Here is a 14,246-nt window from a genome sequence, read left to right as displayed (position 1 = left end):
AAAGGCAAATCCAGACACAAAAAGATTAGTGGTGGCTTAGGCATACTAGAAGCTGGGAGATGGGGATTAACTACTAATGGATATGAGGCTCCTTTTGGAGGAATAAAAATTAGATTGTGATGACATTTGCACAAATCTGAGACTAAACTAAAAAGCATTCATTCATTCAATTGAGACAAGGTCTCTGCTGTTGCCCAGGCTGGTCTTGAATTCCTGGGCTCAAACAATTCTCTCACTTCAGGCTCCAGAGTAGCTGAGATTACAGCTGTGCACCACTGCACCTGGCTCTTTAAATGGGCTAACTGTAAATGGGTTAACTGTGTGGAATATGAATTATATCTCAATAAATCTTTTAAAAATTAAATTCTTTAATTTAAATTTTTTTTTTTTTTTTTGAGACTGAGTCTCATTCTGTTACCCAGACTGGAGTGCAGTAGCACCATCTCGGCTCACTGCAGCCTCCACCTCCTGGGTTCAAGTGATTCTCCTGCCTCAGGTTCTGGAGTAGCTGGGATTACAAGCATGCACAACCATGCCCGGCTAATGTTTGTGTTTTTAGTAAAGATGGGCTTTCACCATGTTGGCCAGGCTGGTCTTGAACTCCTAGCCTCAAGTGATCCACCCACCTCGGCCTCCCAAAGTCCTGGGATTACAGGCGTGAGCCACCATGCCCAGCTACCTTTATATATTTTTGACTAATATTCATATCTTGTCTCCTCTGACAACTCTTTATAATTTTGGCCTTTCCCAAATTCAGGCACAGTAAGACTATGAAGATATCTTTTATGCCTGAACTCTTCAGGTTTCCTTCACATTATGGAAGAAAAGACAATAGGAAAAATTAGGTTTGTTTGGCACTCTACAAATTTTAATTAATCCCCAATCATTTTAAGAGGTTTTTTTTTTAAAAAAAAATCAAACTTAAAAAAAAAAAGAAAACTTAACAAATCAAGAGATTAGCCTTGTCCTGTTAATTATGCCAGGTAAAATTTGTGTATAAAAATGTTTCAGTGTTTCATTTCAGGTAAAAAGAAACACGCTCATGTTCATGTAAAGACTAACACAATAACTGTCTGCAAAAAGATATACTTTACAAGATTACAGACCAAGAGAATTATCACTGAATATTGTCCATAATATGTTGTACTCTCATAATCATTTTATAAATTGTATTGTTCCTCAATAGTGGATTCCACTCTTCTCTAATCTAGAAAAACATCATTGTCTGCAACATCCTCAACTATCAGCAAACTTAGTCTTCTGGAAGAGACATCAGGGAAAAACTGGCCTCAGTGAAAAATTAGCTTAGCAGATACTGTAACAACTAGCATGGCAGTAAACTCCAAGATGATGATCACTGGGTTTATGTTTCCCAACTAAATGACAAGTACCTTCTCCAGACAGCTAAACAACCACTCCATCAGGAGACCTTAAACCAATGATTCTTAGGAATCCTCCAGAAGCCAACATCTTTGGTGGAAGACTACTAATCAAGACCTTCAAATCAAACAAATGACAATACAAAGTAGACAGCATGGCAACAAGGAAGGCTACAAGGCAACAAGGAAGATTAATTTTCTGATACCTTTGCTACTTTCCCTCTTTTGCTTATTACAGTTTGGTACTCCCTAGAGATTGCCTAAAGGTTTCTCAGTATTCTCTCACATTTATCATTTTATACTTAATTCTTTATGGTGTTTTTTGGCCACCTTAAGAATTTTGAGCAGTTTTCTCAAACTATAGCTACTCCCTGAATCTTTCAAATTCCACCATAAAATATATATATATATATATATATATATATATATATATATATATATATGTATATAGTTCCTTTAAATTCTTGAGGAGGCCAGTTAATTCCCACAGGTCCCTTTTGATATTTGAATTTTCTTCATATCATTAACCTCACTCTTCATTCTTGTAAAAACTGGATCTCTATCTTAATTAAACAAATATACTTCTGCTACAATCATTACAGCACCGTCAGCAGACAGAATCAAGCTCACCAAGGCAGAGGACAAATGTTGGAGCTATCCTCACTGCACCAGTCAGTTTTCTCCAGATTTTCCAGACTTCTCTGTAGGAACCATTTAACTCCTCTAAGAATATGCCCACCTCAAGGAAACAATTCTTGGCTCACTCCTGTTGTGATATTTATATTTCTACTATCTTCTGTAACCCAGCCAGCATTACTTATGTCAACACCAGGTTTTTACCTGCCTCCTGTACACAAACCTACCTTGCATATATAGAATAATTGTTAGATGTTCAGATATTTAAAGCCCTTTTCTTTCCAGCATATCACGTGTCTCCGAGAATAACCAGAAACTTCCAAAATAAGGCAGGTATAGGCTACTCAGGAAAGCTCCCAGAAGTGATGACTCCTTATGCATACTGTGCAAGATACTATTCTAGAAGTAAGAATAATACTAGAAAATGTGGCCCAAAATTTCACTCCCATCATCTGCTCTGGAAGCCCAAGAAACTAGTTTAAATTCACTACCACCCAAGATTATCATGAATAATCATATATTCTTTTGATTTCTTAGCAGACCAAGGAATAGTTTGTGTTTACTTAGTATTTCCTGTTGTATCACTACAAAAATCACTGGGAAGAGGCTACCTGACTGTAGAAGAGGCACAACTGAACTTCAGGATGTTTTTTCAGCTTGGATTTGGCAATCTAGGTCCTAGATACAAGTTGTAGTACATGAATAATCATTTTGCTTCTGGAAATTGTATTGCAATTAGCTGATGTTTTCTGTGCAGAGTATTAAAGACTGTTGTGTAGCCATTGCCAAGTCTCATGATTCAACAATTGCTATGGTTTGAATATTTGTCCCTTCCAAAATTACGTTGAAATTTTAATCCCAATGTGGCAGTACTGAGAGGTGCGGCCTTTAAGAGGTGATTGGATCATGAGGGCTCTGCCCATAGGTTAAGTTATCACAGGAGGGGAACTGGTGGCTTTATAAGAAGAGGAAGAGTGACCTCAGCTGGCACAAAAGCATGCTCAGCCCCCTCACTGTGTGATACACTGCACTGCCTAAGGACTCTTCAGAGTCTCCCCACCAGCAAGAAGGCTCTCACCAGCTGCAGCCCCTTGGCCTTGGAATTCTCAGTCTCCATCACTGTAGGAAAAAAAAAAAAAATCCTTTTCTTTATCAATTACCAACCCAGCACTTTGGGAGGCTGAAGGAGGAGGATTGCTTGAGCCCAGGAGTTCAAGCCTAGTCTGGGCAACACAGTAAGACTGTGTCTCTGCAAAAACATCAAAAAAATTAGCTGGGTATGGGGGTGCACGTCTGCAGTCCCAGCTACATGGAAAGCTTGGGGCAGGATGAGCACTTGAGCCCAAGAGGTCATGGCTGGAATAAGCTGTGATCACGCCACTGCACTAAAGCCGGGACAACAAAGCAAAACTTCGTCTTAAAAAAAAAAAATTTAAGTCAATAAATTACCCAGTTTTGGGTATTGTTGTAATCAACAAAAAATGAACTACTAACCATCCATTAACAAGAAGAATCCTATATTCTACACATAAATGCCTACCAGTATTAAATAAAAGCTCACCAATATGGCAATTTTATTAAACTTATATGAATCTGCAGATATAAAAAGTGACAGCCAACCTGTATTAATTGGAAAAACTGACAATCTTAAGAAATAATCTCTGAAAATAATTTCTCCATATTTAAAAATGTATACTTCATATGTTTTTCAAGTCTCCCAAATTTTGAGATAGGTAATTGAAAAGTTAACTACTCCAGCAAACCATTGTTTCATTTCAATAAATGAATGATTACACATGCAATGGTACTTGGCACACTACTGTTTGGTATAGGTTTTATTTTTAAGTAAAAAAAATGAATCATAGCCAAAACAAAATGTCTTGCCTTTGAATGGTATTTTAAGCTTAAGGGGAAAAAAGTCTTTAATGATGAACATATTTTCATTTTTCAATGTTTTTAATTTTTAATAAAGATTTTTAATTAAGCTTCAGTCCCTAAGCAGTTTTTAAACTTAGGTTTCGTGATCCTTTGACCTCATACTTTTAGATGGAGTCAGTTATCTTCAAAACATGACAAATTTCAGAATCCATTAAAAATTATTTTATTCAAATTATGTTTTCCAAAAGAGAGGGTTCTGTGCTAGTCGTCTTTGAAAGTTTTCATACCTAGAAAAGAAAACACATATATTTACATTCACAAGAAAATTAAAATAGGATCTTTCATTAACTGCCAAATGACTTATCCAAAACAATTTTACATGTCATTTCTAAAAAGCTATAAAAAATCTAAAAAGATAATCTGGAAATGTAATTATTCTTATAAAAAGACAGCAAGCATAGGAATTTAAATATCGGGGAAGTTTTGATTAGCTTTTATCAGAGAGCACAAATCATAAGAAATTTTAGTAATTGTTTATCTTCTGCAAATTTAAGACCTAGAAGGGACCTAAGGAAAAAAATCAAATTCAACTCCTATTTCCTCATTCCACAGATGAGCAGATGAGAGAAATTTGCTCAGGGTCACATAGCTACATTACGCCAAAATTCAAACCTAGTGCATTCCAATGCTCTCCATGCTACACCATGGTACCACTTCTCAACAAACTCTTCCTAGGCATCCTCCCATCTCTAGGATACTCAAAGTGAAAAGAAATATCTATAAAACACGGGAAAGTTGGAAAATAGATTCATTAGCCATTCATGTACACGGTGCAGTATAAACTACTCTCATAGATGGTACTTCTAAATGAAAATACACAAATATTTATAAGCTTTAATGGTGGTCCCTAAAACATAGGCAACTATATTTTCCTGTCTTTATAAATTCAAAATGGTGACTATATAACAAAATATTTAGGGTAAGAACTGTTTCTCATCAGATCTCTATAGTACATACTTTAATGGCATGCAGTGCTGATGTTCACAATAAAAGAATATGTTTAAATGTCAAAAAAGGAATATATTCATAGACAAAATAGATATTCAGTTATAAAAAGCCTTAATATTGGAGACAGAAAATGCCTCATACCATTTCAGAACCACATTTGCCGGAATGAACATTTCAGATGGGCTTGGTGTCATCTGGGCCTGAGAGACAGCAAATGATGAAGCAAAATTGTAGAAATTGTCCAACATCTTTTGTGTGAACTGAAAAGTTAATAATAGATTAATGGATTATACTAAATACTTCATTTAGAACTCAATATTTTTAAATTAAAAGTGTTCTCACATTAACTTGTTTATAGGGAGTGTCAGTTCTAAGATAGTCTAATGCTGAAAGCTGGCTGGGTGCGGTGGCTCATGCCTGTAATCCCAAAACTTTGGGAGGCTGAGGCAGGAGAATCACTTGAAGCCAGGCATTCAAGACCAGCCTGTGCAACATAGTGAGGCCCTGTGTCAAAAAAATAAAATTAAATAAATGAATAAAAAAGAATGTTAAGAGTAATCATACATACAATGACACTGTGAAATACGCTACTCACTTTGGGGAAAAAAAAAGAAAAAAATTTTTCTTCAAAATATTTTCTTTCATCTCCACGTCTGCATCCACTATGTCCCTCCTCAATTATCACTCTCCTCAAATCAACCTATTTTCTCATATAAAATAGTAACCATCTCTAAGAAGTCTTTTACCTGCCAGAAAGATAAGAGTTTACATATTATAAAGGAGCAACTGGTTATTTCCATTGCTGGAAAGAAGATAAAGGCAGCACTATTCCATTTCCTCTGTTTCCTAATCTGTTTCCTTTCCTTGACTCTAAAATGATCAAATTCACTAACATACTCCAAGTCTCCTTGGTAGAAGCTAGAAGTAAATGGACTCACATTTCCTGAGAATCAAATGGGCTTAAGTACTAACCCTAAAAGTAACTGAACTTCTGAAGATAATACTACCTTCTACTCACTCAAAAATAACCTTTCCAGCATCACTTTCTCAAATATACAAAATCAGCCATGCTTTCTCTTCTCTACACAAGAGAATTGGTCTTATTAGGTTTTTTTATTCAGTTGTTGAATAATATGAAGGCAGTATAATCCAAGAGACTCTGCTGCGAAGGCACCTGATTAATATCAAAAGTTCAGTAAAGTCACTAACAGTTTGTTCGTTTGTTTTTGAGACAGGGTCCCACTCTTTCACCCAGGCTGGAATGCAGTGGCACAATCATGGCTCACTGTAGCCTTGATCTCCCAGGCTCAAGTGATCCTCCTGCCTCAGCCTCCCAAGTAGCTGAGATTATAAGCATGCACCACCATGCCTGGGTAATTTTTTATCTTTTTATAAAGACAGGGTCTCACTATGTTACCCAGGCTGGTCTCAAAATTCTAGGCTCAAGCAATCCTCTCACCTCAGCCTCCCAAAGTGCTAGAGTTACAGGCATGTGCCACTGTACCCAGACTAAAGTCACAACTAAAAGATCAATATTAGGAAAAAAAAAAATCAACAGCAGTCCTCCACACCAGTGACAATAATTTTTAAGTGTAACTTAAATCTTTAAAAGGATTCCATTCAGCATATAAACAAAGCATTTTCTCCAATACCTAGAAAAAATGCTAAGACAAACTAGTAAGATTTTTGTGGAAAATATTATAAAGACTACTAAGAGACAGAAAAGAAAACAAAAGGACCTATATATACCATTTTCAATGGAAAGATATACCATGTTCAATGGAAAGACATAACATGTCACATATGGAAAGACAATGTGGTAAAGGTGGCCAATTCTCCCCAAATTAAACCCATATATCCAATGTTATTACCAACAAAATTCCAACAAGGTTCTTCATGAAACTTGACAAGCTAATACTATTTAATGAAACTCAACAAGCTGATATAATTATTATGAAGAATACCTACACAATTATTATGAAGAATACCTATACATATTTTGATGACTGTGAGGAGGAACTTGCCCCACTGGCAAAGAGACAGGCAAATAAACTAATTGGAATGAAAGAGAGAGCCCAGAAATAAACCTAAGCATATATGACAAAGATGCTATTACTCATGGTAAAAAAAAAAAAAAAAAAAAATGGGACTAATTACTCAATTCATGGGGCTAGGACTAGTTTTCCATAAGGGGAAAAATGAATTTAATTCCCTTACCATACTGCACACAAACATATTCAAAAAGTAAACCTTAAGGCTTTAAGAACTGAAAGACAACATCTTAGGCTCTGCTTGAGGCCAGGAGTTTGAGACCAGCCTGGGCAACATAGCGAGACCCCCAGTCTACACACACACACACACACACACACACACACACACACACACGAACATCTTTATATCTTTACATATCAGGACAGAGAAGGATTTCTCAAACATTAAAAAACCCACAAATCCACAAATCATAAAAGAAACAATACATTTATCTACATACAAATATAGTATATCTGTATGTAAAAGTCACTATAAGCAATGTTAAAAGACAAGCACCATGCTAGAAGGAGAAAAATGCAATGTATTTACAAAGGATTATTATCCAGAACACATAAAGGCATCTTAGGTTTTTTTCCCAAAAGACTAAATTTAAAAAGTGCCAAAAGCAATACAACAGAAAATTGGACAAAATATATAAAGTCAATTCCTATAAAAGGAAATACAAACACAGCCCGAAAGTGTGCAAAGATGCTCAATATCACCAGTAATCAAGAAACACAAACTAAGTATGATATTCTAATTTTCACTCATTAGTTTGGCAAAATTTTAAAGGTCTGATAAATGTTAGTGAGAACATATGAAAAAGGAAATGAAAAAAACTGGCTCATTTATACAATGGCACACTATGAAGCAATCAAAACAAAGTATATTCCATGTATCAACATCGATAAATCTTTAAAATAATGTTGAGTGAACAACAGCAAGTTATACAGAATGATACTTTTATATTCATTTTTAAAACATACAAAAGAACAAATCAACAAGAAGGAAAAACAAAGGATTCAACACAGAAGAGAAACAAAAAGAATTTCTGTAGTAATGGTGAAATAATACCTTGTCTATGGCTATACAATAGGTCCAGAGAATAGTCAGTCAACAGTAGAACAAAAAAGAAAGGACAGTCTGGGCAACATAATGAGGCCCCATCTCTACAAAAAATTAAAAAGTTAGGTGGGTTTGGTGATGCTTGCCTGTAGTCCCAGCTACTAGTGGGAGCCCAGGAGTTTGAGGCTGCAGTGAGCTGTGATTGCACCACTGCATTCCAGCCTAGGCGACAGAGCAAGACCTTGTCTCAAAAAATAAGAAAAAAAAAAAAAAGGAGAATTCCAAGTGGAATGTTTCCGAGACCAATTTGAAACTGATATGTTTAAATAAACTGAATGAGAATTTACACTTAGTAGAGTTTGAGCATAAATTAGAAGTAGAAACCTAGAAATCTATGCAAAGGAAAAAAAATGAGGAAAAATGAAAAATTATACAAGAAAAGAAATGTAATCGTTGTACCACACATAGCTCAATTCTGAAAAATATTTACCTTCTCATAATACTGTAAACTTTTAATACTGATTTAACAAAAATGTATACTGATAAGGTGGGGAGAAAAGAAGTGTGTACATGTTGGGAAGCAGGGAAGTGAGAGAGTTTCATCATGTCTTATATTAGCAAATAAATAGAAAACATCTATAACAGAAAAACTAACAGATTTTAAGCAAGGTTTTTTCTGATATATGGAAATAACAGACACTAGGAAAAATAGATTAAAAAGGGGAGGGGAGTTGAAAATCATAGCTTCTAAGGAACAGAATAGAAGTAGAATGTAAGAGTCATAACAGAGGACAGCTGTTTCACATATTACACTATTTGAGGCTGGGCGTGATGGCTCACGCCTGTAATCCCAACACTTTGGGAGGCCAAGGTGGGTGGATCACGAGGTCAGGAGTTCGAGACCAGCCTGACCAACATGGTGAAACCCCATCTTTACTAAAAATACAAAAATTAGCCAGGCCTGGTGGCACGCGTCTGTAATCCCAGCTACTTGGGAGGCTGAGACAGGAGAATTGCTTGAACCTGAGAGGCAGAGGTTGCAGGAGCCGAGATCACGCCATTGCACTCCAGCCTGGGCAACAGAGTGAGACTCCATCTCAAAAAAACTATTTGACTAATATCCAGAATCTACAAAGAATTTAAACAAATTTGCAAGAAAAAAACAAACAACCCCATCAAAAAGAGGGCAAAGGATATGAACAGACACTTATCAAAAGAAGACATTTATGCAGCCAACAGATACATGAAAAAATGCTCATCATCACTGGTCATCAGAGAAATGCAAATCAAAACCACAATGAGATACCATTTCACAACAGTTAGAATGGCGATCATTAAAAAGTCAGGAAACAACAGATGCTGGAGAGGATGTGGAGAAATAGGAATGCTTTTACACTGTTGGTTGGCGTATAAACTAGTTCAACCATTGTGGAAGACAGTGTGGCGATTCCTCAAGGATCTAGAACTAAGAAATACCATTTGACCCAGTGATCCCATTACTGGGTATATACCCAAAGGATTACAAATCATGCTGCTATAAAGACACATGCACACATATGTTTACTGCGGCACTATTCACAATAGCAAAAACTTGGAACCAACCCAAATGTCCACCAATGACAGACTGGATTAAGAAAATGTGGCACATATACACCATGGAATACTATGCAGCTATAAAAAAGGGTGAGTTCAAGTCCTTTGCAGGGACATGGATGAAGCTGGAAACCATCATTCTGAGCAAACTATCACAAGGACAGAAAACCAAACTCCACATGTCCTCACTCATAGGTGGGAATTGAACAATGAGAACACCTGGACACAGGGCAGGGAACATCACACACGGCGGGCGGGTCTGTCGTGGGGTGGGGGGCAGGGGGAAGGATAGCATTAGGAGAAATACCTAATGTAAATGACGAGTTAATAGGTGCAGCACACCAACATGGCACATATATACATATGTAACAAACCTGCACGTTTTGCACATGTACCCTAGAACTTAAAGTATAATAAAAAAAAAAACTATTTGACTATTTAAACCAAATACATGTAATACTCATAAAAATTTGGAGTAACTAAGTAATTAAATTAGAAACATGTTTAAACAGATACAGATAGTACTATACATATTTTGTGGATACACAGGAATTTTTTTTAAGTACTAAAATATGAATAGGAAAGATATAAAAAGTTAGAAGGTAAAAGGCAGGAAGAGAAGCAGGCAGCAGTGGGCTATATCTATAATGCTTTAATTTCTTTTTTAAAAATTAGTGGCAAATAAGACAAAATATAACAGTTAAATCCAGGGGGAAGACAATGGAAGTCTTAATGTATACCCCACCATAAAGAGAGCTCTGTAAAGACAGGTGTTATTCTATTTTGTGGACCTATTTGTATCTATGAGTGCTTAGAAATGCCTGGTACAGGCTGGGCGCGGTGGCTCACGCCTGAAATCCCAGCACTTTGGGAGGCCAAGGCGGGCAGATAACGAGGTCAGGAGATCGAGACCATCATGGCTAACACGGCGAAACCCCATCTCTACGAAAAAATACAAAAAAAATTAGCTGGGCCTGGTGGTGGGCACGTGTAGTCCCAGCTACTTGGGAGGCTGAGGCAGGAGAATGGCGTGAACCCAGGAGGCGGAGCTTGCAGTGAGCCGAGATCGCGCCACTGCACTCCAGCCTGGGCGACAGAGTGAGACTCCGTCTCTAAAAGAAAAGAAAAAGAAAAAAAGACATGCCTGGTACAGAGTAGTTACATAATAACTATTTGTGGAAAATATAAGTTACTCTATTTTCTCTGTATTTAAAATATTTCATAATACATTTAATTAAAACTATAGTTTTATTTTAAAAACTCAAATAATTTATAAACATGTACAGTAAAAAAGTCTTCTTACCCTTCTCCAGGGATAACATTTTAATGTGTATTTTCCAGACACTTTTAAAATATTGTCTACACAGGATACTATGATTATTTTATAGTTTGTTTTCAGCACAGCAGCTTATTTGTAAAATTATGGGGAAAAAAACATTTTTGAGACCCAGAGTCTGTCATTCTCAATTCAGTCCATTTTCAAAGATGTGACAAATCTACCTTTACATTCATGACCACAACCTTCAAAAGTGCGCCTCTGGTACTGCCAGGCAAACACATATGGTTTCCCTAATCCATTCACTACTCCTCTGCTAGAAGACTTATTTAATAGTCTTTTTTTATTTCAATTTCTACTACCTCGATCTTAGCTGATGATCGTCCTTTCTATTTCACTAAGCAAGAAGAAATCAGGAGACAGCCTGCACAAGTTCTCATCACCACATCTACCAGCCTCCTGAATCTGTACCCATATATCCATTATCCTGTCTAAAGTGAATACCTCCATATATGCTGCTATTTTCTACTCAAGGACACTGCTGTAGCAGTTCTCCTTGCTCTCCTACATCATCAATTTTTCCTCTTGATAATAGTCTAAGAAGTCAGGAACAGAAAGACAAATAGCATGATTGATCTCACTTATATGTGGAATCTAAAAGTTGAACTTACAGAAGCAGACAGTAGAATGATGGTTGCCGGGGGTTGAAGAGTGGAGGGGAAGGGAAAATGAGGACATGTTGGTCAAAGGGCACAAAGTTTCAGTTCAATGGAATGAATAAATTCTGAAAATCTATTGTACAGCATGGAGAATACAGTTACTAATAATGTATACTTGTAATTTGCTAAGAGATCAGATCTTAACTGTTCTCTACAAAAAAATGATGACTGTGTGAGGTGACTGATAGGTTAAGTAGCTTGATTTTATGTCAAAATATAGGCTGGGTGCGGTGGCTCACACCTGTAATCCCAGCACTTTGGGAGGCCGAGGTAGGCAGATCACCTGAGGTCTGGAGTTCGAGACCAGCCTGGCCAACATGGCAATACCCTGTCTCTACTAAAAAAAAATACAAAACTTAGCCAGGTGTGGTGACATGTGCCTGTAGTCCCAGCTACTCAGGAGACTGAGGCAGGAGAATCGCTTGAACCCGGGAGGCGGAAATTGCAGTCAGCCGAGATTGCGCCACTGCACTCCAGCCTGGGCAACAGAGCAAGACTCCATCTCTCAAAAACAAAATAAAACAAAACAAAATGTAAACATGTATCAAAAACATCACATTGTATACCCTAAGTTACGATTTTAACTTGTATATTATACCTTAATAAAGCAGTGGAGGGGGAGGTAAAGAATGAAATGTATGTTGCATTACCTGAGTGAATGAGTCAACTGAGGATACAGCAGCATTACCTACAGGAGTCTGCTGAGCCATACTGTCTAATAATTCCACTGAAATGCCAATCTGAGCAACAGATGGAGTTCGGACAATATTCATGGCTCCAAAAGGATGTTGGCTTCCTTCTCCTGCAAGAAATTAACATATGACACACATTTCAAATTAAACTTGTAGTCACACAATTTCCTTTGTAAATTTATAAAGAACCTCGAATTTATATACATGAAAAAGTTTTCTTATGTCCAAGTTTGTCCCTCTTTTCAGATAAATGCAAAAGGCTACTTCGTTTTTAGCATATTAACAAAGAATAAAAGAACTAAAAGTTTCCCACCAGAAAAATAGCTGTCACATTTCTGAAATGTATTGAAACTACTGCAACTAGACACAGACAGTAACAGAGTGTGGGAAAAATAAATAATTAATAGAGAAGACTCCCTTTAGCATTCCTTATGGAGCAGGTCTGCCAGCAATGACTTAGTTTTTGTTTATCTAGGAAAGTATTTCTCCTTCATCTCTAAAGACAGTTTTGCTGAGTATATAATTCCTGGTTGATGGCTTTTTTTTTTTTCCTTTCAGAACTCTGAATATGCCAATCCACTACCGTCTAGAAGACTATGGGGTCTCTGATGAGAAATCAGCTATTAATCTTATCAAGGATCCTTGCATGTGATGAGTTACTTCTCTTGATGCTTTCAACATTCTCTCTTTACCTTTTGACAGTTTGATTATCATGTGTCTTGGTGTAGTTTATCCTACTTGGAGTTTCTTGAGCTTCTTAAATGTGGTTAATGTTTTTCCTCAAATTTGAGAAGTTTCTGAGCATTATTTATTTAAATATTGTTTTAGTCTGTTCAGGCTGCTATAACAAAACACCATAAACTGGGTAGCTTATAAACATCGGAAATTTATTTCTCACAGTTCTGGAGGTTGGGAAGTCCAAGATCAAGGAACCGGCAGATTTGGTATCTGGTGAAGGACCATTTTCTGGTTCAGACAGTGCCTTCTCACTGTGTTCTCACGTGGTAGTAGGGCAAGTGATCTTCTTATTACTCTAAGAGTGGTAATCCCATTCATGAGGGCTCTACTCCCATGACCCAGTCACCATCCAAATCCCTACCTCCCAATACCTTGGGGGTTAGGATTTCATCATATAAATTTAAAAGACCTCATCATATAAAAAGACACAAACATTCAGACCAGAGCAAATATTCTTTCCAGCCCTCTCGCCTTTCCATATGTTACTCTCATTACGCTGTGTCTGCTGTGCATGTTGGTGCACTTGAGGGTGTCTCACAGGTCTCTAAGGGTCTGCTCTTCAAACTGGATATTCCAATTAATTTATCTTCGACTTCACTGATTCTTTCTTCTGTCTACTCAATTCTGCTATCTAAGCCCTTTAGTGAACCATTCAGTTACTGTACTTTTCAGCTATAAACTGTTTAGTTCCTTTTTATAATTTCTATATTGATATTCTCTATTTGATGATGTATCATTCTTCTGGTTTCCTTTAGCAATTTGAGCATAATAAAGACAGCTTACTTAAAGTCTTTGTCTGTGCTTCCCTGGGGGAAGTTTCTGTTCGTTTCTTCTGTATAAGAGCCTTACTTTGTTTCTTTGTATGTTTCATAATTTTTTGTAGAAAACTGGACATTTTGAATATTACAATGTGACAACGCTATAAATCAGATGTTTCAACCTTCTAGGGGTTTGTTGTTGCCGTTTATTGTAGTTGTTTCCTCATTTAATGACTTATCTGAACTAATTTTGTAAAGTCTGTTTCTTTGTTATGTGTGGCCAGTGAAGTCTCTGTTCCATTAGTTAGTAGTCTGCTAGTGATTAGAAAGAAATTTCCTTAAACCTCTGCAACCAAAAAATTCTGCCAGTCTTTGCAGATGGGCTCTGCGTGTTGGGACATGCCTTCAGTATTCAGCCAGGCAGTTTAAAACTCCACCTTAGTCTTCACTTCCTGCTTGTGCGGAGACTTAAA

The 14,246-nt window shown here is 36.8% G+C and overlaps 1 protein-coding gene and 1 long non-coding RNA gene across 4 annotated transcripts in view; one reads left to right on the top strand and one right to left on the bottom strand.

Annotated features, from left to right (window-relative positions):
* LOC129136454 (uncharacterized) overlaps positions 1–13,960 on the top strand; it is a 56,701-nt gene extending 42,741 nt beyond the window's left edge. Inside the window, exon 3 of the long non-coding RNA XR_008538110.2 lies at positions 12,836–13,960. This is a non-coding gene — a long non-coding RNA (uncharacterized LOC129136454). The remainder of the gene's footprint in view (positions 1–12,835) is intronic.
* The window catches only part of HIKESHI (heat shock protein nuclear import factor hikeshi), a 43,851-nt gene continuing 33,425 nt past the window's right edge, over positions 3,821–14,246 (bottom strand). Inside the window, exons 3-5 of one of the 3 annotated variants that reach the window (NM_001242569.1) lie at positions 12,236–12,387; positions 5,043–5,161; positions 3,821–4,180 (exon numbers count right to left, since the gene is read on the bottom strand). In NM_001242569.1, the coding sequence (NP_001229498.1) occupies positions 4,126–4,180; positions 5,043–5,161; positions 12,236–12,387 (326 nt within the window). In that variant the 3' untranslated portion in view covers positions 3,821–4,125. Of the gene's footprint in view, positions 4,181–4,647; positions 4,671–5,042; positions 5,162–12,235; positions 12,388–14,246 lie in introns of those variants that run through there. The other 2 variants (XM_054661196.2, XM_016919935.3) reach the window with 2 other exon arrangements.

The sequence above is a fragment of the Pan troglodytes genome, chromosome 9 (genome assembly GCF_028858775.2).
Source record: "Pan troglodytes isolate AG18354 chromosome 9, NHGRI_mPanTro3-v2.0_pri, whole genome shotgun sequence".
In the NCBI taxonomy this organism is placed as follows: domain Eukaryota; kingdom Metazoa; phylum Chordata; class Mammalia; order Primates; family Hominidae; genus Pan; species Pan troglodytes.
The sequence above is the reverse complement of the archived record's forward strand: the minus strand, read 5'-3'. Positions and strand labels throughout refer to the sequence as shown.